General features: G+C 34.7%; 2 protein-coding genes across 2 annotated transcripts; one reads left to right on the top strand and one right to left on the bottom strand.

The window, feature by feature from the left end:
• Window positions 1–15: 15 nt before the first annotated feature.
• Window positions 16–642, bottom strand: LOC111912396 (uncharacterized). Its single transcript, XM_023908130.3, has one exon. It carries the CDS (start codon window positions 575–577, stop codon window positions 113–115), a length of 465 nt encoding a protein of 154 aa, XP_023763898.1. The 5' UTR covers window positions 578–642; the 3' UTR covers window positions 16–112.
• Window positions 643–16,004: 15,362 nt separating this feature from the next.
• LOC111912397 (uncharacterized) lies at window positions 16,005–18,920 on the top strand. The gene is made up of 5 exons (XM_023908131.3): window positions 16,005–16,445; window positions 16,712–16,790; window positions 16,899–17,495; window positions 17,572–17,823; window positions 18,527–18,920. Exons 1-5 carry the CDS (start codon window positions 16,022–16,024, stop codon window positions 18,678–18,680), a joined length of 1,506 nt encoding a protein of 501 aa, XP_023763899.1. The 5' UTR covers window positions 16,005–16,021; the 3' UTR covers window positions 18,681–18,920.
• The last annotated feature ends 6,081 nt before the right edge of the window (window positions 18,921–25,001 follow it).

Here is a 25,001-nt window from a genome sequence, read left to right as displayed (position 1 = left end):
ATGAAGGGTAAAGACTTTATCAAATCACCAAATAAACATTAATGATTCATCAACAACAATTAAAGCAAAATAATACAGAAAAATAACAATTATAAGAAATGGAAACTAAAGATCATGCGTTATGAATTAGTTGGTGAAGCTGTGTCTCGAGTTCATCCAATTTATCCTTCCAATCGCTTTTTACGCACAATGGCTTCACGCCGCTGTAATCTGTAATTGCATCTCCTTTATCGTCCACTTCTTTCTTCTTCTTCTTCTTCTTCATCTTCTTTGTCATCTGTTTGGAGGTTTTCTGGGAACTAGCTTTTTGCAGTGCCAACAGAACAACAGATCCGCTAATTTTCGCTGCGGATGATGATACATCATCTGAATCCCCAATTTCTTGCGGCTTCCAAGTGTCTATTTCTTCTTTTTCCTCATCCTCTTCGTCTTCGGGGTAGTAATTGATGTTCTTGCGAGGTCGTGAATATCTGGCGGAGACGATGAAGTGACCTTGGCTGCCGGTGGTTGTGACGGGAGGCCATACTCGGCAGGATAGAGTGGTAGCGGCCCACATGGTTTTTGGATCCTTTATCATTTAGGTTTCTACTTTTTAATGTGATAAAATGTGATTGTTAGTTCTGTTTTAAAAGTTTGTTTCAATTAAATGCAAATATGACACCTACAAATGTGATAAAAGACGTTATCAATTAAGTATTAAAAATCAACGAGGTGCATGTTTTTACTTTATTATACCATAGTTGGTGTATTTAAACTTTGAAAAACAAGGAAAAATTATCGGTTATAGTCATTGTTGGGAAGGTATTTCAAAATTTAGTCATGAAAACACTTATTTCTGGCTATGGATATGCATTCCACGGAGGAAGCTCTACGGGGCTCCGTGGAACGATGAATTCTCTGTGGAACTATAAATTCCGTACGTTGTCAGTCTGAAAATGATTGTCAGCATAGATACCTCTGCAGAGATATTAAACCCTTTGTGGAGTGATTGTTTTAGATGTTCATTAAATCCTCCGCAGAGGTCGCTACGAGGGCTCCGCGGAGGCCTTAACATCTCCGCGGAATGGGTTTTTACTTTTTACAATGGTATTACTGACGTTTTTTTTGTGATATAAAAGATTTTTTTTATCTATCTACAATATTCAATCGGTTTCGGGTTTCAATTTTTTTTATAGAAAATATGAGTTTTGTTATTTTATGTATGGAGGGTTTTTGGCAGATAAGTAATAGAATTAACACCTACGTTAGACCAAAGTTTAGCAACTTAGGTTTACTGCTCCCGCCTAGTTTTGACCGTCAAATATTGTTTGATTTGGTTAAAATAAGGCTAATACGTTCAATAGTAATATATCATTGTCATTTCAACACTCGCTTCATTGATATATTATGAATATTGTAGACGAAGCAGATGTTCATCAACTCAGAAATGCAATGTCTGAAACGAAGGAGATTATGCATTCGTATTTGGAGGTGTTTGAGGGATGGGTCGAACAAACATAAGCGATTGACAAGGTTGTACCATACAATATTGAAAACATTGTATCTGATAATGTTGAAGAGTCTCCACAGGAAAAAAAACTGTTGGCAGTGAATATGGTGGAAAAAGAAAATTTATATGAGTTTGGAAGACTACATGACAAAACTTTGTCAGATGATGAAGAGTCAAATGAAAGTTGGTCAAAAGATGAGTTTACACACAGAAAATAAGCTTCATACATCTTTTACGGTATGTCTCCTATAGGTGATTGTCCTAATCCCATTGTTGAACCTAGACCATTTCACAGTTTAGGTCCAAATGATGATATGTTTGTTCGTCAAATGTATGATAACAAAAAACAACTAATATTTTCTTTGAGTCTTAAAGCAACCAGAGAAAAGTTTCAGTTTAAGACCAAAACATTCTAACAAAAACCGTTACGAGGTATATTGTGAAATTGAGAACTGTAGTTGGCGTTTATATGCAAAACGCATTAATCCGACTGATGAATTTGAAATCGGGACTTTCAACAACGTGCACACATGTTCGTCGTTATGGATACACCCAAATCATAAGCACGCAAATAAAAAAAGTCATGGGTACTATATTGCATGAGATTATGGGAAAAATCCGTTCGAAGGTTTGGATGCCTAATGAAATATTAAGGGATTTGAATGCTTTGCTAGAAATCAATGTAAGTTACAGACAAGTTTGACATGCAAAACAATATACTATGGAACTGTTGTTGGGATCCTCTGCAGAATGTTTTTCCAAACTTCCTATTTATTTTCACAATTTGAATAAGCATGATCTCAGTACAGTGAAGGTGTTAGGATCTTTCTTAATGCACGTGAAGGTGTTAGGATTAATTCTTTGCAAATTATGAAAAAAAATCGGTAGGTTGGAGAAACTTTTTTGAATACCTCATTGACTGAACTCATTTTCACAACTTTCGACACCTTCTAAAAATGAAAATGGTTGTCCAATTTAAAAGGAATTTGTAATCATTATTTCACATAACTGTTTAAACAATCCGTGTAAGTGACTTGTCAGTCCGCAGAAGTTACTGAACTGGCAATACGCATAACTAAATGAATTGGCAATTCGTGTAACTGATTTGTCAGCTCGCGTAACTGATTTGACAGTCCGTGTAAATGACTTGACAGTATGCGTGACTGACTTGTCAGTCCTCATAACTGACTTATCAGTCCGTGTAACTGACTTTGCAGTCTGCATAACTGACTTGACAGTCTGCATAACTTACTTGGCAGTCCGCATAATTGACTTATCAGTCCGCATAACTGACTTGGCAGTCTGTGTAACACGTAACCTATCTTGTTATATAATAAAGCTTGTATCTATATGAAATTCGCATCTTTTATTCACAAAATGGCGTCCAATGTACCAACTTCTTAGAATGTAGCAAATCCGTCAAATGCAATAGCTCCAACAAATGGTACATCTCCATGGATGACAACAGAGGTGTTGGTCCTAACACGATGTTGGATTACCGTTTATGAGGGTCTACCAGCAATGGCTCCCCCTCATTACCTTGTTGGTGATGAATGGTTACGCCTAATAACTTTATTCAACCATGAGGTGGGACAAGGACAAGAACGACTAAAACCCGATATTGTTAGTAAATGGATGGATTTAAAGAATAAAGTCACATGGTTCAATTGATGCTACAATTATGAGAAAATGTGACGCTCTCATGCAGACGATGAAATTTTTTTTGAAGACGTGAACGGATATTACCTTTGCAAGTTTGATGGAAATGATTTCGAGTATATGGACGTATGGAATCTCATTAAAAACAAACATTTTTTCATGTAGACGACTCTTTTATTTGTAATGTTTTATGTAATGTTTGTCAGTCGTACATCTTATTCGTAATGTTTTTATGTTATTTGTATTTTTTTTGTTTGAATGTATCGTAATATTTGTTGTTGTATTATGTTTTAAAAAACGGATAAATAACATAATAAAAGCGCAAAAAAAAAAAAAAAAAAAAAAAAAAAAAAAAAAAAAAACTCAACCATATTACATATAAATAAAGCAATACAAGCGCAACACAAAATGCAGTACCAGTTAAAAATAATGGAGATTTTTCAAAATATTCCAAGGGGCATCATAGTCGAAAATCTCTCTACTGCTAATGGATTTGTATTCTTCTTTAGCCGCCTCCTAGATGTCTTCCTCAGTATCATTCATATGTGTGTATTCAATCTTTTGATAAATATCGTTGAATAACACAACTCCTGTTTTCAATTCATACCATTTTGTTGTTACATCAAGCATGTTGTGATGGTTTTCTAAGTTGGTTTTTGTAACATCCATAAAATTTGAGCCAATTTAAAACTTTTTAAATCATTTAAAACCATTCAGTCATTACAATTTGTTTTCAAAATAGTTTAAACATCAGAGTTTCCAAAAATCATAATCATCAATCAAGGAAGTGTACGGTCACACCTTCGCCTTTCCGCGGCCATCCGCTGAACCTAAAACAATAAACTGAAACTGTAATCCCGAAAACTTAGTGAGTTACCCCCAAAATACACATACACACAACAATACACATACAATGACAAACAACATACTATGGTTCTAATCATCCATCGGGATGGAATGCCTCAGGCCCTCAACCATTGGGTTGGAATGCCAACATACCGATACACTTCACATAACACATATACAAATAACAGCATGTACTGGGTCCACAACTTTACAAACTGGATTACCCGTGGGCCCACATCGTGAGTCTGGATTTCCTTACAGGCCCACATCTTACATCTGGATTGCCATCGATACCACATTATGAGTCTCCCTCAGCTCATATCTGGAATGCTCCCGGGTTCGTTGGTTACCGCACAGAGCAGCTTTACCACAACCCATCCCACATAATATGTCGACATATAACACAACTAATGCACATACAAATAATCACATAATATTACAGGTAGTCCAACGGATCTACCTAACTAGCATGCAGACAGTCAGACCAACTATAGGTCACTAAGCATAACCACATCCGATCTACCAGGATACCGATCTTAACATATCATACTAGCATATAACCATCCTATCTACCAGGATACCAATCTAACATATCATAATAGTAATAATTCCAATAACCAAATAAAGGGCAGGCCTTGGTGCCTTAGAACCTTGAGTGCAATGAGGATAACTCACCTCGCAACTGTCAACTTGAAGGATAAGCTCCAACTCTAGGCTCACCACCACAAGCTCCACCACCTATAGTCACCATAAAATCATACTCATAAATTTCCAATCTCCCAAAATGCCCCAGAAGTCAATTAGCCAACCCTTGGTCAAGGTCAAAATCAACGGTCAAGGTCAACAGTCCATGTTGACCTAACTCGTCGAGTGCAGTCACTGACTCGTCGAATCCTTCCAGAACTCGAGTAGTCGTGAAATCCCTTCACTGACTTGTCGAGTTTCCTGTAACTCGTCGATTTCACGCGTGCCCAAAATTCAAGAAAACCCTAGTTGACTCGCCGAGTCACCCCTCTGACTCGTCGAGTCCATGCAGAAGTCCTTGCACGACAATCTTTATCGGACTCGCCGAGTTGACCATGCAACTCGTCGAGTCCCTTCAGTCTATTATCCATTCATATGCTTTTTAAGCCATGATAAGGTCCCATATTGCAGATCCAACTTCCTAAGGCATGTTTATCATGTAAAGCTGCAAGCTTTACGTGCATGCAAGGCTCATAATGTCAAAACCAAGTTTGCAATGGAGTTTTTCACTTAAGGAGAGGCTCATATTTGCTAAAGCTAAAAGATTTATGGACTTAGAGACCAAAGATAGTTTAGATATGAAGTTACAACTTTAGAGCTTAGCTTATACCCAATAATAGCTTCTTAATATGCTAGAAAAGTCGAAATCTTTAACCCAATGAGATCTAGAATGAAATGAGGTCAAGGAAACGACTTGATACATTCCAAAAGATGATAACTGAGGTAGATTTCAGATCCCCGCACGTTCCTTGCTTCTAGCCACTTGCTCTCTAAGCTCTCCTCACTAATATCCACCTTCCAAAGCTTGAAACACACAAGAATGAAGCACACACACGAATTAGGGTTTGTTGGACTCTCAAGAGGTTGTAAGGGGCTAAAAGAGGCTTATGATCTTTTAAATAGGGTGAAAAACCCCAAAATTTTAGGGTTTCATCCTCCAGCTCCTACTCGTCGAGTCCTATCTTAGACTCGGCGAGTAGGTCACTTAAACACTTGGCCCAAACCGCTTCTACTTGACGAGTCAGGGCATCAAACTCGTCGAGTAGACCTTGCAATTTATGAAAATTAAAGCCATAAAATTATCATCTGAGAGCCGGGGCGTTACAATTCTCCCCCACTTGAACTAGACTTCGTCCTCGAAGTCTGCTGCGATGAACAACCCTGGATAGTGTTCCCGCATTTCCGCCTCCGGCTCCTACTTCCACTCGGACCCTCTTCGATGTTCCCACAATACCTTTACCAAAGGTATCTCTTTGTTCTGCAGAACCTTCACCTTCCTCTCCAGAATGGCCACGGGCCTCTCAACATAACTCAGGCGCTTATCAACATGAATGACATTCGACGTCTTTTGAAAGAGACTAAACCCCATGCAAATCTCTTCGATCCAGAGAAGATGAATCCATAAACCCAAGAGGCACACAACCTTACTCCACCTAAACCTGTAATATGGAAACCTGAATTCGGTCTAACTCCCTGCCAGACCACTCATACTATCCAACGCTAGAACTCTTCCCATTACTACTAACGGGCTACTCAACCCTGGGATCCTGAGGTTCCTACCCGAAAATAGAAGCATGGATCATAATCTGTTGAACCCGTATGCCTACGACTTACCGTCGGCCCGCACCGGGTATCTTGGCCTACTGCATAGAGCAGGACCACCTCAGCCTGATCAAGCACAACATGCCACCTAATAGACCATCCAGATTAGAGGTCCACAAACTACCGATGATAATCTACCATATTGCTCCTTGTCGTCCACCACATCCATAGAATACAGTCCCGCGAGCGATTACCACCAACAACATACCTACCACTACCGACCAACCAGACAAAATCCTGATGCTCCAAAGTATCGGAAACCCAACTTTCCCTTTTCCTGAAGTGAACCCTTTGTGCTGACAGGATAATGCGTCTTTCAGCTTCCAAAATATCATACGAAATCAATCCACTAATAAACACAATACTCATGCCTAGCCCAATCAACCCCGGGCTGGAATACAAGGCATGCCTACAACGGGTCCAGTCATCCCTAGGATGGAATACCCTCGTATCCCACACATGTTTGGCCCAATCAACCCTATACCAAACATAACAGGTCTAATCAATCATAGGGTCCGGTCATCCTCAGGATGGAATACCCTAGATTGGAATACCTCTATGAACATAACTCGGGTCTACTCATAACTTGAGATCCAAGGATTTATCCTTGCATCTCATCCACTATCCTCTAATTCGTCACAACTGAGTGCAACTCCCCCGAATCTCAACAATACAACCATTCCGAATGCTCCTACAAGAGACATAACCACGCAATATCTATGCCCACAACCTATGACTGGAATACCCTTACATGGTCCTTAGCATAGGTCTGGATTGCCACTAAGCCCACAACATGAGTCTGGTATGCCCTCTCCGGCCCTTAGCTCATGACTGGAATGCTCCTTATAACCTATCGACACTGCTGTCGTCACTTCAGTTGCCCCAACACTCCATCCTGGAGATTCTCACCCCCTCCATTGCCCTAAGAGGGCCTAATCAATGTCCTTCACAACACCAACAAGCGTCACATAACTAAACCCTCACGCCACACTAACCACTTGCAGAACAGTTGTTATCCCATAACACATATAATGTGTTGCCATAGACGACCAGGAGAAAGATCTAACCTGGTTCCCAGAACCTGAATGACAAAACATTCCAAACCCAAGCCTTCCTAAAGTTGATGAATACCCATTCAGATCCACTCCCAGTCCCCAACTGGAGTATTGCTCGATCCAAGAATAGTAGTCCTTTAAGACACTCAAAACCCATGAGATCACCAAAATCCTCAGTACTACATCCGATCTCTAATAACAACTTTCCGATCCAACCAAAATACACCAGAGTCTTCAACCTACTCCGTCGGCATATTAACTACTTGGGGACAAACCTTCTGATTGCTATAGCATAGCAGCATACTCAATACCCGAACATAGATCTACAAACAAATACAGAGTCTTCGGCATGAATGGACCGCCTCACCAGGCCTTCAGTCTATCCGGACCGCTCTAAACTGTTGAGTATCCCCTTGGACCACCCCTCCTGGTGATCGTTTCCATGCAGACTGTTCTCACCCACTTGGGGTTCCGAACTCCTGATCCATTCCGTGGACTCTAACCCTGGCCTAACCCTAGGCCTCATGTCGATTGTCCACCCTCTCAGAAATCTGTGGTATGTTCCCTGACCCGTGTATCTACCACATACGCTAAATATCCCGCACACCCATGCTGAAAGTACTGCTGAGCCCTAGCAGCTAACAAAACCCTCAATCTATCAATTCAAAAACCCTCAAAGTCGAGCACACACTCGACCGAATACTCGAACGGAACTTAATTCATGAATAGAACTCCAACCTGATTCCCCAAATCGTGTTATCAACAATCGAGAAGACGTGATACACATGTTGGGGAGTTTTACCGAACTCCCAACCCACACAACCCTCAAACCAAACAGCCACTTGGGTTGTCTTCCTTCCTAACAACGATGCGAAACGTATCCCATTTTCAGCACCGCTCCTGCTTCTGTATCTAGGAACGATTCTCCCCCACTTAGATTCGACTAAGTCTTCACAATACCTAAAAATTGGAGAATTCCCAATCTTTCTCACTTTCCAACAATTGATCCGAAAACAACCAACTCTTCTAAATAGCTCTCCATTACTAGCCAAACCCAATTGATCACACACTCCTAAGAACCAGATGGACACTTCCCGAATCCTAGTGAAACCAACAATCACTAATGCTTGAATGACCCCTCACTCAAATCCTGCAGACCAAAAGATAGATGCTCCAATTAATACCTCGACGACGAGCTACTTCCCTTGGCGCTTTCGTCTGTCAATCACTAACAGAAGGTAAAATCCACTGAATCCTGACAATGCTGAATAACCCTTCTATAGGACCCTATTTGCAGATCTCCCACATAATACCCCTTTTTCCAAAGGTGTTTCCCGCTATCGGGCTCTAGAAGCCATTCCATTTAGGGTTCGCACCCTGGCTCGCTCACCCACTCAAACATCCACAACTGAACTGCCAAACCTGAAGCAAACTCTACCCTAAAACCGGGCTACAAACTACTCCTCAGACATAGTCTACAATTCCCAAAAGTGCAATAGGTCTCATAGTCAATCCTTATCGCCTGATACAAGATATCTAAGGCAATCTGGACCTCACAAAATACTTATGCCACATCGACCCACCTGCGCTTACTGGCACAGAAATAATATCGCTAATCCCTGCAACCAACTTACCCCGAGCTGGAATACAACCTAATCCTGGGGTCGCAAGCCTGCTCACTCCTTCGAACTTGAAAAAAACTGAAATGGAACAATCCTTGCCCTATAAAACGACAGTCCAATCCATTAATAAACCATTCCAATTCCGGCTGCAAAACCCCAGCTAAACATAATCATCACTCCTTTTCGGAGTCCCTACGACTCACATTCCGGCCTCGAGCATACCCCTGAGCCTCGAATCTAGAAACTCCTGTGCTAGCCTCTCCCGCTCAACCCACGAAATGTAACGAGTACATAACATCTACCTAGTCTCAAGTAACTGCAGTCCTCTGCTCATCAGAATATGTCCCAGCAACAAGTCCAGATATTGGAAAGCTCGACCAGCTCCTTTCCCTGCCGTCGTTACAGCTATTGAAGTTATGCTCCAACAACACACTACCCTTTACTATTTTTTTTGCAGTTTCTTCCTAAGAATGAACAAAAATTACCTTTGATAAGAACCGTTGCAAGTATCCCAAGAAAATTGAATATAACACATACCCATACAACAACAAATTCTATAATCCAAAAACATGATATAAAATTAGAACATAAATTCACTTTTTCAATGCATATTAACAGGCAAGAGCCTCCCACTAAAAAACATTTTTACTAAAAACTAATATCAAATGTCGACTCTAATAAATAAGGATCTTTTTGCCACATGTCATGTTCTCATTTATTTTGCCACATGTAATTTTATGGTAATTTTAAATTAAATTTTATTCCACATGTCATTTTATGGTTTTTCCATTTTATTAAATTTCACATAATATTAAATGTACTAATAAATGCATATCAATTTCATTAATAAACTTTCCTTTAAATTTCAAAATTATCAAGTTAAAGTTTTATTAGTTTCTTTTATTTACTTATCTAAATTATTTGTTTAAATTTAAAAGAGAAATAAAACACCTTAATTTTTATAATTAAACATTTTTTCATTTTTCTTATAAATTCAAAGTTCTTAATGTTTAGAATTTTATATTTAATTTTTATTTTAAATAAACTCATGTAATACATGAGTCTCACACCTAGTTTTATGATATATATATATATATATATATATATATATATATATATAAAGAAATATTTACGGTTTGAGTCTCCTAACAAACTTGAATAATGGAATGACATATTAAATGACAGGAAAATGCTCCATCTTGAGTTTTTTGCTTCATAGTATAATTGTAATACATTAAACGACATCTCTTTGATGCATTTTGTTGAACAGATGGCGTGCTTTGTCGATGTTTCCACTTTTTGAGTAAATATCAGTCAAAGCATTGCATACACTTATCTTCTCCACGAAATGATTTTTCTCTGCATAGAAATGGATCCATTTTTCTAGGGATTTGTTGACAAAACAAATCCCAAATCACTGTCTATAATAGTGAAGAAAAGGTGGTGACAAAAAATTATTGAATTTTCTTAAAAATCAATATCACAAACCAAGTAAGCTTGTAATCTAGATGGAGACAAAATGTTTTAAATTATATAATCTCCTTTACTCAGGTGGAATGGTTCCTAAAATATAGTTTGCTTCAAAGTCCCTGAATAAGAAACTGAATTGCATGATTATATAAATCCAAAAAAACAAAAGTTAAAGGGTAAAAAAGGAATCTCATATACAACCTTGTGACCGGAGATATAGTTTCCAAGAATCAAGCTGCAAAATGAAAGGATAGACAAAGATTGTTCAGCTTCTACTTTTGATCAACAAAAGATTATATATGAAAGTAAAAGGTATGAAAGTAAAACGTGAAGGCGTTTAATGACTTCAAACTCACGATTTGTGGGTTATTGATCAGTGTAACGCATCTTAAAACTGATTATTAAGAAGTGAATGAGATAATTAACTTATTAAAGAAACAAACTGGAAGTTAATTCAATATTTATTTCCATATTTTTTTTTTCAAATTAGATTTATATAAGAATTTATTAACAAACCTCAAAATCAACAGATTAAAGGAATGAATACAAAGTGGTTGAACAATTCCCTCTTAGTTGTTCATTCCAATCCTGACCGGATTACACCCTGATGAAAACATAATGAAGTAGCAAAAAATCAAAAATACACAAAGAGACAATACGTCAAACACCTTACGTGCAAGAAACCAAACAAATTGGAGGAAAACTGTGAAATTACCTTGGGAAAAAATCCGTTTCTCAGACAAGTTGTCCTGATTGTATCGATCATATTCCTTGCACAAAAAGTGAGAACAAAACATAAAAAAGTAAAAACTTTACCATAAAAGAGTTGCAGGTTTCTGATTTGTAGTTGTTTACGTAACCTATTTTTCCCTACAGATTGAAGACCGGAGACAACATCTGTTCAGTTGGATGTAGATGACGAAGCATCAGTCGATGCAAAACCGAGGAAGCACTAATTGATTGGAACAAAGATGTTTGACACCGACCTAATAACCTCCGTTAAACACATGCTAGACGAGAGTGGTGGCAGCAACAATGTTGATTTTCCTTCCGACTCCTTCTAATATCTGCACAACCAACAAAATCGTAACTCAATACTATAATGAAGTCAACGACGGCGGTTCCGGTAGAGACCCCTGCTCGTCGATCACCACCAATACCAACGCCCATAGAAAGCAAACTGGGGTGCCGGTGACGGAGAGGGAGATGGTCGCTTCTTTTGAAACTGGAAGGATCGATTCGAGCGGCGATGTGGAGAAAGCTAAAATAAGCGGTGGGAAACAGAGACAAAATGAAATTGGCTAATGACACTGATCTTAATCCGATTGGATTACACGGGTGGTGAAGTACGAGTTTTTAGTAAAAAAGAGGCAGTTTTCAAAAAGGTTGGTAGAAATAAGAGTTGTTTTAAATGTCTTTGTAAAAACGGGCTCCCGACCCACTGAATAAATCCATAAATATATATTGAAATGAAGGATCCCTCGCAACTTACAACAATGGTCCTTTCTTTTTTATTATATGTTCAAATTTTATCCTTTTATATATTTTTTTTCTATATTTACCTAATTTTTGTAGCTTAAATATATTATTAAATTATTATTATATTTTATATATAGCATTTAATTGTTCTTACTACACAAACGATCTCATTTATATTCCAAAATTTTAGAATATTATATACTATTTCAATTATACAAATACAATTAACGTATAAATATTGTTAGAATCATATAAATTAAAAAATAAATAGTAACATTTATATATGATTTGTCCAATCAAATACTGAATCTGTAAAAGCAAACACTCTATCCAAAATAAAATGTCACTATTTATTGAAATCTCATAAAAGCTAAAGCTGCATGAATTGTCATGTCTAAAAATTTTAATTGATTTTATTGTTCTTTTTGATGCTATAAATTTGATCTTACGAGCCAAGGTTCTTCATCATTCTTACAAAACTGTTTCCACGCAATTATACATTCTCAGTCTTTCATGCTTCCATAATATTTACATGATTAGTTCTTTCATATATTTAACATAAGGTATATATAATTTCTAAATATTTTTGCATATTTTTTGTCAAAACGCTATATATATGATACTAATTTGCATATGTTATCATATGATTTGTCTTGCAGTTATATTCATGGCTCTAAATCGTCCATTTATGATTACTCTCTATTGGGATGACAATGTTGAATATGAGAATGGAATCATCAAGGGCGACGAATCAATTGTGTCTGCTTCAGACATTATTAGGCAAAAAATACGGTACGAACAATTTCAAGATTTGGTTTATGCACTTGTTGGAGTCAAAAAATCTTCATATAAGTTGAATATGTCATTATGTTACCAATATTCTCGGAGATCTAATATTGCACCACTTATAAATGATTCAACCTTAGACATGTTGTATTATTTAGCTGAGACTGATGAAAATTATTGGGGTCAAGTTTGTGTTGAAATTGAGAAAATAGTGATACCTACAAATATTAGTTTGGTAGATCTCCTTCGTAATTTTGAAGTACCATTTCCTTTGTCGAGTGATGATAGATTTGAGCCAAATAATGAGTTTGGATTTGATGATCCCAACTCAGAATGCAGTAGCGAGTCACTAAGCCATATTGAGGAAGAATCAGATGATGTGAGTGACAATCTCGTTGTAGACTTTATGAATGATGTTGGAAATATAGGAGATGATGTCGTAGAAAATTTAGAGGACAACGTTCATATAGATGTTTGGAAGGAAACAGAAAACAAAATTAGGTTAGGAATGCAATTTGAAAGTAAGCAGTAGGTGAAAAATGCAGTAATACTTTGGTCTATCAGTCAAAATAGAGAGTTTAGGGTGTATGAAAGTAAACATAACAATGGTGTCTTTTATATGATGAAAATCACCGATGGGGTTTCTTAACTACTAATATCTATGAGAGTATGAACAATGCATTACGAGGAGCGAGACAATTGCCAATTAGGGTGTGTATTGACCTTACATTCAACAGAACAGTGCAACTTTTCAGAAAGTATAGTGGTATTGCAATGAACTGCATTACACCTCTACAAAATACAAATAAAAAAATATAACAAGATGTAGTGGTAACATATTTCATAAAATAAGGGTCAATGTTGAATATTTTTATGAACTATTTTGTATATTTAATATTTACGTAAATATAATAAGATGTAGTAAAAATGCAGAAAAAAGTATATAAAAGGATAAAGTTTTAACATATTATAAAAAACCTTGGACTATTGTTGTAAGTTGTGAGGGATCCTTTATTTCAATATGAATTGATTTAGTGAGCCAGCAGCCCCATTTCTACAAAGGCATTCAAAACAACCCCATTTCTACCAACCTTTTTAAAAAAACTGCCCCATTTTTACAAATAACTCGGTGAAGTACAGATAGAACTTACGTATGCATCTCCATTTTAAAAATGACCTAAAGGACCCCTAAAAAAAGAAGGAAATCAACAGATCAGAAGGAAATAAACAGACGATCTAAGGGACCAAAAGAGACAAATCTGCTCCAAATATACTGTTACAATTCTTCAGAACTTTAATATATATATATATATATATATATATATATATATATATATATATATATATATATATATATATATATATATATGAGGGTTCAGTTGAGAAAAAAAAGGTTGAGAATAGGGGAATCATTCTCAGCCACTCATTTATTTTTGCCGCAAAAGCCTCCGTCGTACCAGCAGAAATGGGAAAGGAATAGACATGTGTTTTCCAACAAAACATGTTTCCTTAAACTATGCTAATCGTTACCTTAATATATACAAAAACATAGTTTTTTCGTTTTTTTTTTTAATTTTTAAGAAGCTATTTTTATCGAAAAATGATTTTAAATATACAAAAAATCATGATTTTTTATTCTCTACAAATAGACATCCATATTGATATAGTTTTAAGATAAAATAAAAAAATTATTATTTTTTTTTTATATTTTCAGCTATCGTTATTCATAAGTGAATAAAAATGAATCAGGTTTTTACTACAGTACATTCGTTATTCAGTTATGAATAAAAACTATGATTTTTTTTTTCAATTTAAGTATAATTCATATATGAATATAGCATATAATAAATATAGTATATTCATATTTAAATATTAGACGATGCATTCATTTATGAATATTACATAGTATATTCACTTGTGAATATTAGATGGTATATTCACTTATGAATATTAGATAATATTTTCATATCTGAATATTACATAGTATATTCATTTGTGAATATTAGATGATATATTCACTTATGAATATTACACAGTATATTCAAATATGAATATTACACAGTATATTCACATATGAATATTACACAGTATATTCATATATGAATATTACAAGGTATTTTCACAAATATATATAATTTTTATATGTTATTCACATATGAATAACATACAGACTTGTATATTTGTTTTTTTGTTTTAATAATCATATACTGAGAAAATATATTCATATATGAATATAACATGGTAATTTAGTTTATGCATTTCATCAAACAGTTGGAGTGCATACAATGTAACTTTTTCTAAAAATGTTAAAAACATGATATTTTGACTATTTAAATCTTACAAAAGAGTAGATTGATAGAGAATTATATGAAATTTTTCAAAAAAAAAAAAAAAAAAAAAACGATTTGGTCTTTTTCTAACCTCAGTTTTGAAGTTTTATTTGATAATCGATGTTGAATGAATGATATGAAGTGAATTTTTGTTGATTATCGATGATGTTGATCTAATAACGCTGTGAGTATAATTAATCATAGATGTTGAAGATCTGATCGTATTCAAGCACAATTGAAGGTTGAATTAAGAGAACCAAAAACGAATTTTTGTTGTTAACTGTTGAATCGTGTTGATTATTAACGAAGATCGATGATTGATTAGCACTGGATGATGTTGATGATCGTTTAATTGAAGAAATCTGAATGATTGTTGAAAGTTGGAGAATAAATTTGGATGATGAACTATGAATGAGTTTGAACTGTAATCTAATTCTCTATAGATACGTATTTGAGATTGAAGGTTGTTATCATATTTACAAGTTTGCCACCGTGTGTTTTTATGTTTATATAAAATGAATGGTTGAGAATAATTCCCCCATTCTCAATCTTTTTTATTTTCTAAATTGAACCAACCTCTCTCTCTCTCTCTCTCTATATATATATATATATATATATATATATATATATATATATATATATATATATATATATATATATATATATATATATATATATATATATTCCGAAGTAAGCAATTATTTTTCAAAAAGTAAAAAATAATGGTTATTTTTTCAAAGGTTTTGTTTGTAATGCTTAGTTTAATGAATTTAATGAATTTTCCTTTTTTTCAAACACTATCGAATGCATACACGAAATATCATGGAGGGGCAAAAGTGTCACGAAGTGAATAAACAAGGTAGATAGTTGAAATATCAACATCATCAATACTATACATTCAAGTCCTCCAATAAAGGGAGGGTTTTAGTTTTACCAGAAATGAGCATTTCTGAACTTCTTCCCGCCACTAAAAACCCTAGAAAATGGAGGTTCACATGGGAATCCAATTCTCACGTCCCCATTATCCGGTTATACCTCTTTCACCCCAACACCAAACCCTCATCTCAATGCACCGATTTGAAGGTGACTATTTTATCGGATAAATCTCTACTCGAAGTTACTTGGCTCGACAAAAATCAAGTAGGGTCACCGGCGACGGCAGCGTCACTTTGGGTTCCGATTCCTAGGGTCTTGATCGATGTTGATTCGCCTATTAATTTGCGAGTACTGGATGATCACATCGAAGTTAAATTTGTTCTGATTCTTCCCGTCGACCACCCGATTATATCGAATTTTGATTTTGAAGCTGGTGATGAGAATGAATTGGAAGATGATGAACTTCAACCTCTTCAATTGGATTCTGGTAATGCAAATATGTTCTTTTTATTTTTGATTTTCAGCATTCATTGGCATCTTAGCTCTTAGCATTATTCACCAGCACTAAAGTTATATTGCATCAAACAAAGAACCGGTATATGGTACTCTGTAATGGTGTGCAAAGCTACTTAGAACATTTCATCTTATTCCTCTTCTGCATATCATTTATCCTTCACACTATCTTCTTTTCCAATGTGCACTTCGTGTTTCTCTTGTATTTCATTCTTATCCATTTGAACTTTGTGAATTCAGATCTTAAGAAGCTGGCTTCTTGTGGAGAGGTGCAGTTTTATTGCAGAGGTTGCTCTACCAAGTTAACAAGAGCTGTTCAGTAGGATTCTCTCCCCATTAACACCATACCTTCTACATTCATTCTTTGAGTCATTCTATAACACTTTCTAATAGTTAACCTAATAGTGAATCCGAATCATATACACAGATTTTTCAAGGAAATGCCATCTGTTAATTGGCGTGAGGCAGCTGATAACTGGTTTGGGACTTGTTGCTGTTCTTTTGGGGGTGTAAGTGAGAAACTTGTAGCAAAATATGCCAACTCATACACATGTTCATCAGGAATGTGCCTAGTGGATGCTACCTCTGTTGTCATCTCCAAAGATGACTTAATAGGACATACATTTCCTGACAAAATTAAACTCCAAGAACACAAATCTCTTCATTCTTTGAATAACAGCTTTAAAAAGCTGAATGTTGATCATGGTAGTCAAAATGAAAAACTCCATGATCATGAATGTGTCCATGTTCATGAACATGAAGAGGAAACACTTGATACAAATGAGTTACTAGCAAACAAAACTAGTCTCCTCAATGGTCTTCTTGGAAATAGCTTCATGGTCACATCTCCATATCTTTCAAAAGACATAAAATGGAGTGAAATCTCATGTCCTAATTGCTCATGTCTTCTTGGAGCATTCCCACATGATAATCTTGATGGTTTCCCATTGAATGATAGTGTTCACTTGTTCAAATGTTTCATATCTACTTCACTACCAATTGGAGGTTCAAATGACCTTTTTAGGTAAATTTTATATCTTTATGTTATTACTTTTTAGGTTTAGATCATGATTTTTATGTGGTTTGATGAATCTTTGCAGGAAATACAGTTTAGAGAGGATGTTCAGTAGCCAGTTGTTGGAAAGTGCAAAAGATGAACTCTCATTCAGAACAGTGGTTAGAAATCTGCAAACAAGATCTCCAATGTTGCAAATTGTTCTGATAAACCCTAATTCATGGTGCTCATTTGGGGATTGTATGGATGAAATGGTATCGATTCCCAAGATCAATATCTACCCTATGATTAAAGTGCTATTTTCAGACTGCAGTAACACCACTGAATCTCAGCTAAGGTTTGTTAATATCATCTTAATTTTTTCTTTCTTTCTTCTTGACCTTTAAAAAAGGTTTCTTTCAGTTTTTTTTCTTTAGTGAAATGCACTTTTTGTCCCTATAGTTTTCAAATAGACAAAATGACAGAAATGGTCCCTGTGAGAGAATTTTTTTACTGAAATGGTCCCTGTATAACAAAATTACAAAAATGATCCCGTTTTAAGATACAGAAATGGTCCCTCTGTAGGAAATAGATGAAATTACAGAAATGAAAAATGGTCTTTCTGTAGGAAATAGACGAAATTACAGAAATGGTCCTTGTGTAAGAGAAAGTTACAAAAATGGTCCATGTGTAACAAAGTTAAAAAAAAAATGGTCCATGTGTAACAAAGTTACAGAAATGGTCCTGTGTAAGTAAAAGTTACGGAAATGGTCCCTGTACGTCAGACAAAATTAAAGAAATGGTCCTTGTGTTACAAAATTAAAGATCGGAAATGGTCCCTGTGTGAGAAAAAATTACAGAAATGTCCTTGTAACAAAATTACAAAAACAATTCCCATCTAAGATAAAGTTACAGAAATGGTCCCTCTGTAGGAAATATACGAAATTACAGAAATGTTTGTGAGAGCATTCAAAGGCATTTACATGTTTTACTTTTTTACTTTCTTTACTTATTACAATTACTTTCTCAATAATGAAAAACAATTTTGAATCTTTATACAGGAAACTAGATGAATGGGTTAAAAAGAATCAAGTTGAAGATGTTTACATGTTGATGACAAAAGCATTAGCAGAATCATTGGAACTAGCAAACCGAATGCTTCCACCTTCTCATGCATCTCTTCAGGGTTTGTCTTTATCTTTCTTACATAGGTAATCAACATTTTAAAACTTCACTAAAAAATTATAGTAAATTTAGTGATTAATATTTGTTATCAAGTTTGTAGTCCTAGTCTTCTAGATGATTTAGGGTTTGGAAATTAGCACCTACATGTTGCAGTTTTGTGATATTGGGCTATAAATTCACAAAAAAATATTATCTTAAAATAGCACTTTTGCTTATTTGATGAGTTTTGAGATACAAATTCTTGAAGAAACGAGATGACTTTTGGGATCATGTACTTATATTCTTAAATTAGATATGTCCGTTTTAACTAAATTGTTGATATTTGTACTTTTGAAATAGAAAGTGGTTTTAAGTCTCTTGATTTTGGAATATTTCTTGTTGAAGGATGAGTTGATCTTGCATCATATTTGTAAGGTCACGTTCCATAAAAAGTAAAACCACAAGAAAATTGTGTTTGATGCCTTTTTTTTTTTTTTTTTTTTCCATTGATATAATCACAATAATATAAAATATAAAGCAATTACATCGGATTGGTTAAAAACTTATAATTGTTGCTAGAGTCATCTACTATTTATATTAAAGGGTTATTCTTCCAACAATCTATAAGTTGTTGGCCCACATTATCTTGAAAAACATCATGTGAGATGTTAATAACATCATTACATAAGTCAATACCAATTTATGGAGGCGTGTGAAGCCGATAATTTACAAGTCTTGATTTCATTCATTTTGTAAAAAAAGTTTTGAGTTGAAATTCCTACTAAATCTCCTTTGTTTAGAATATATTCTCTAATTTTCAGCGTCGTAAATTCGTGTTGAGACCTACATGAGAATCTTAAATGATGCCATTTCAAAAGGAAAAAGAACAAAATTTATTGGATTATTTTGGTGCCATGGAGGCTATAAATACGACCTTGAAAAACCATACTAAATATAGCAATTTATAATCGGGAGTGTGTGAATGCATAGAGGAAGCACAACAAGTGAGGTCTTGCATGAAGAAAAGTGTGTCGTTTGGTAGCCAAGGATGACTTGCCTACATTCTTCTTTTCAAAGGGTTTTTTGGTCTTTTCAAAGACCCTTTGTTTCGTCGGTTGTCAGGCAGTCTCTTTGGCTAACCTCACGGTCTCTTTTCTCTCATGTCAAACCTTTTCTTGTTTGACAAATTATTTCTACATTTTGATGACATACAATTCAATCTATATTATCCTCTCTTACACACAATAAAGGTAAGAGTTTTATTCCTTTGTTGGATTGAAACCTTGTGTTTGTCAAATTTAAAAATATAACAAAAAAGTTATATGTACATATGCACTATTTTGCATAATTGCTCGATAACTTGTTAATTTGCTTAGATTATATTCATCTTGAGAATTTGATGTCATCACAAATAACAATTTGGGTTGATAGCAATCAAACCAAACAAACCACATGATGAATGGTGTATAAAAAGCATAGTAGCAAAAAGATGAAATAATTCTTGACTATATATATAATATATAGATGTGTAGTCTTTTGAGTACGGAAAAAGAGGTTAACAAGCTTCTTTCATAGTCAAAACCATAAAAATATCATTTTAACGATAATGGAAAGTTGTTTTGTGTTATGATGATATTGATGGGAGAGGTGGAAGCAGATGGTGGTGGTGTGGTAGTGGTGGTGCTCTTGAGTTTTGGGGTGTGGTCTACATTTGGACCTTATTGCTGCTACCGAGGCTTAGCAACGGTCTCGGAGCTATAAAGTAGTTTACCTTGGGAAATTCGAGAAGCAGATGCCAAAAAGACAGAAGGAAGAGTAGAGGAACCGTTTATTTTAAGAATCACATAACACAATTCAATCACATGCATGAAATGCAGCCTAAGAGAATACTAGAAGAAGAAGAAAAGGGATAATGACTTATGAGAGTAACAAACTCATTTTCGTGTTAAAAAAGAATACCATTATGACTGACTTTAGCCGGTTTCCGACAACTTTGACATCTCTGATGAATCTCTTAATCTCCTGTCATCTTCTCGGGCAACATGAGTTTTCCAGTGAAATCGTGACACATCATAAACAAAATCTCCAACGACTCTCCCTTCATATCTCAAATTTTCCATATTTTTGAAGAATTGATTCTTGAACATGAGTTCTTGTTTCTAAAGGACTCAAGAACATATCTCGTTTCTAATGAACCCACCAGAAAAAACACTTGAACAAATCTTAAGAGTATATACGATGAAGTCAATAACGGATCTCAAGAACATATCATGTTTATGCCATGGATGAACCTTCAAAGATGTTCTTGAAATGGTTTGAACCTAAAAACATGTCCCAAAACATGTCATTGAACTCGATTTTCAGATCTTGGTTTCTTATGATCTTGTGCTCTTTAGTTCCGGAAATCATTTGAACCTTTAATTTCTAGATTTCACTTGAAGGTCTTATTTGATGTGTCAATAACTTGCTGGAAAACTCATATTGGCCGGAAGCTTGCAAAAGATTATTGAGAGTCGCTGGAGATGTTAAAATCGTCGAAAACCGATTAAAGCCGGTCATAATGATATTTTTTGATCACTAAAAACGAGTTTCATAGTAAATGGTATACAAAAAAACATGAATAAATGTGGACAAAAGTAAAAATTGGTTACCCTCTTAAAAAATAAACATTTACATTGCTAAAGATATAAACGAACAACTAAATAAACCATAACGCAAAAAATAAGTGTTTTCATGATCATTATTAATATTTATGACTAGTTTTCTTCATTTCTATTTTCTCAAAAAAAAAAAAAAAAAATCTTGTTTTCGATTTGTTTTTGTTTTTATTTTCTTTTCCTATTTTTTTCTTTCATTTTCTGCTTTTACTGCTAATTATGCACCTTTGACAAGTACAAAATTAAACTAAAATAAAATCATCGGAATAATTTTATCATGTAAATTCTTGTATTAGGTGAGGAAAATATTTGGGAAATTTGGTACATTATCTGTAATTGCCGTATCATGTAAACACAGTTTTTATGTTGATCTACCAAATTCAGGATGTAAAAATACGAAAGGTCATGCAAACATGGCACATGAATACATGGAGCATTAAATAAAAACATCCAAAATTTCTCACAAAAGTGCCATAGGAATACCCACTTAGGCAGTTATATAAAGCCAAACTGATCGGAACAGGACCGATCCTGAAAATTTAAATATTCTCAAAAACCTAGGACGAACAATAAAAAAATAACCCTTTATCTTTATGATAATTTTTTATTTGTAAACAAAAATATATAATGAAAAAAACTGGACCTGTACATCTGTCCACATAGGATTTAAGAGTCGCACACAGATGCGATTTACCATTTAAAGAGAATCCCAAGGGCCAAGGGTCACTTGAGTAAGGCTCTCTTTGGCAACTACAAAAAAATTGATAGCAAGTCTTTGATTTCATTCAATTTTTTTAAAGGTGGGTTGAAATTTCTAATAAATATCGTGTGAGAAGAATATATGTTCTCTCATTTCATGTTTGTTTTGGCATCACAAGCCTGGACACCTTTCTATGGTTTACGTGATGCTTAAATATATCGGATTCTTGTGGTGCCATATACAAAAGTCATACTAAATTGCTCTCTTATTTGATGAAATCCTTATATATGTTTGAAAGGGACTTTGCTAACCGTGAAGCTACAAGTTTGACAAAATCTTGTGTGGATTTTGTGCTCTTTTAGCTTTTTAAAACTTTTTTTTTTCCACAAGTCAAAGCCTTAATTAAAGATACGATGGACATGAGAACCTTAAATGATTCCATTTCATAAAGAATGATAATAAAAATTATTGGATGTTTTTTGTGCTATGGTGGTTATAAATACAACCTTGGAAAACCTTACTAAATATAGACAATTATAAGTTGTCAACCGGGAATTGAGTGTGTGAATCCATGGTGGAAGGACAAGATAGGTCTTGCATGAAGAAAAGAGCCTCATTTGGTAGCCAAGGATGACTTGGTGCTTCTACTTTTCAAAGGGATTTTTGGTCTTTTCAAAGACCTTTGTTGGTCGAGTATCACGGTCTCTTTGGCTACCTCACAATCTCTTTTTTATCATGTCAAACCTTTTCTTGTTTGACAAATTATTTCTATATTTTGATAACAAACCAATTCAATTTAAATTATTCTCTCTTACACCTAGCAAAGGTGAAAGTTTTAGTGTGTTTGTTTGTTTGAATTGAAACCTTATATTGGTCAAATTTAAAAATATAACAAAAAAGGTTATATACTTATATGTACAAATGTATTATTTTGCATAATTGCTTCAAAACTTGTTATATTTGTCTGATTATATTCATCTTGAGAAATTATTGTCATCACAAGTAACAGTTTGGTTTGATAGCAATCAACCAAACAAACCACATGATGAATGATGTAATAAAAAAGCTTAGTATATGTATGTGGGTATCCCTTTTGAGTATGAAAAAATAGCTTACAAGTTCCTTTTATACGCAAAATCATAAATATCATTTTAACGTGGTTAGACATCGGGAAATGGGAGGTTATTTTGCATTGTGATGGAACCCATGGTGGAGTTGGAAGCAGATGGTGGTGATGGTGTTGTTGAGTTGTTGGAGTATGGTCAGGGGCGGACCTAGGGGTGGTCTACGGTGGCACCGGCAACCTCTAACTTTTCTGGCCCCAGTGGAAATTTTTTCGAAAATTTTTGAAAATTTTATTTTTTCTACTACCGTGCAACCCCTAACTCTCCTGTGCAACCCCTACTGTAAAATTCTGCATCCGTCCCTGAGTATGGTTTGCCTTAGAGATGAAAATTTACCCCAACCTTATGGGGAACTCCGTTGACCTGCTTCAAGACTGAGCTCTAAGATAGTTTACCTTGGGGAATTCAAGAAGCACATACGAGAGGTGGGACTCTAGAAGGTAGAAGGAAGAGTAGAAGAACTGTTCAATAGACAAATTTTTTATATTGTTTCAATAGACAAAATTTTTATATTGTTTTAAGAATCACAGACTATTAAATGACGATTGCATGCATGAAATGCAACATAAGAAATACCCCAAGCTTAAATATCTTGTTCTCAAGGAAAGAACAATAAAAAGATAAATCCGAAAAGAACTAGAAAAAGACAAACCCGTGAATTGAAAAATAGTAATGCTATGAAAATAAAAACGATTTTCTTTTAAGTGTTAACATACATACATGCTAGTAATTTAAAATGCCAAACACCCAACCAATACGAAAACATTAAACACTTTAAACATATTAAAAACTTACGTTGAAATTCCCCTAATAAATATTCTGTGGGCAAAATATATTCTCTAGTTTCATGTTTGTTTTCGCATCACAAACTTGAATTAAGACCTTCCATGGTTTCCGTGATGCTTAAATATGACATTCATATACCATACTAAATTGCCATCTTATTTGATGATTTTTGAGACTCACCTTTACTGCAGAAAGGGACTTTGTCAATTGTGAAGATGGAATTTGACAAAATTTTATGCTGATTTTGTGCCTTTTTAGCATTTTATAAAGTTTTTATTCACTAGTCAAAGCTTTAATTCAAGGGATAATTTCACACATCAAAGCCTCTCTCTCTCTCTCTCTCTCTCTCTCTCTCTCTCTCTCTCTCTCTCTCTCTCTCTCTCTCTCTCTCTCTCTCTCTCTCTCTCTCTCTCTCTCTCTCTCTCTCTCTCTCTCTCTCATGTGCCATAATAATAGCACCACTTGGGCCCGTTTCTAAGGCAAAACCTGAGTGACATTGTCTTTAACAACTATGAACCGGTCGACATCAAATCATGATTTATTTTATTTAATTTGTAAAAATGTGAGATGAAATTCCTTATATATCTTCATCTATTGAGAATATATTCTCTAACTTTGTGTATCAAAACTCGTGTTGAGACCTTTCCATAGTCCACACTGTTACAAAAAAATAAGGGTATTAGTGTCGACAAGTGTCACTGCTAGAGCTCCTAGCTGTCGCCGCTATTGTCTCGTCACTAAAAGTTTTTTGTCGTCTCTAAAATCCTTCTTGGCCGCTAAAGCTGTCATCACTACTACCTTTTTATTTAAATAAAAAATAAAATTACAACTATTATTTTATATAAACCCCAAAAATACAAAATCTATGAAAACAATATTTAAATTATATAAAAGCAAAATCCATAAAACATATAAAATTATATATATATATATATATATATATATATATATATATATATATATATATATATATATATATATATATATATATATATATATATATATTAAATTTCTTCTATCTTAGGGGCTGTTTGTTTACCTCTTAATTTCATAATTAAGAGGCAATGCCTTAAACTTTCAGATTCAGACCGTTTGTTTGTGTATT

This window comes from Lactuca sativa, chromosome 4, assembly GCF_002870075.4.
Source record: "Lactuca sativa cultivar Salinas chromosome 4, Lsat_Salinas_v11, whole genome shotgun sequence".
In the NCBI taxonomy this organism is placed as follows: Eukaryota; Viridiplantae; Streptophyta; class Magnoliopsida; order Asterales; family Asteraceae; genus Lactuca; species Lactuca sativa.
This window is presented reverse-complemented; position numbering and strand designations above follow the sequence as displayed.

Coding starts and splice junctions, on each gene's coding strand:
- LOC111912397 (XM_023908131.3), top strand. CDS start 16,022: ATGAGCATTTCTGAACTTCTTCCCGCCACTAAAAACCCTAGAAAATGG. Junction 16,791..16,898: donor AAGTTAACAAGAGCTGTTCA/GTAGGATTCTCT, acceptor TCATATACACAG/ATTTTTCAAGGAAATGCCAT. Junction 17,496..17,571: donor GGTTCAAATGACCTTTTTAG/GTAAATTTTATA, acceptor GAATCTTTGCAG/GAAATACAGTTTAGAGAGGA.
- LOC111912396 (XM_023908130.3), bottom strand. CDS start 577: ATGATAAAGGATCCAAAAACCATGTGGGCCGCTACCACTCTATCCTGC.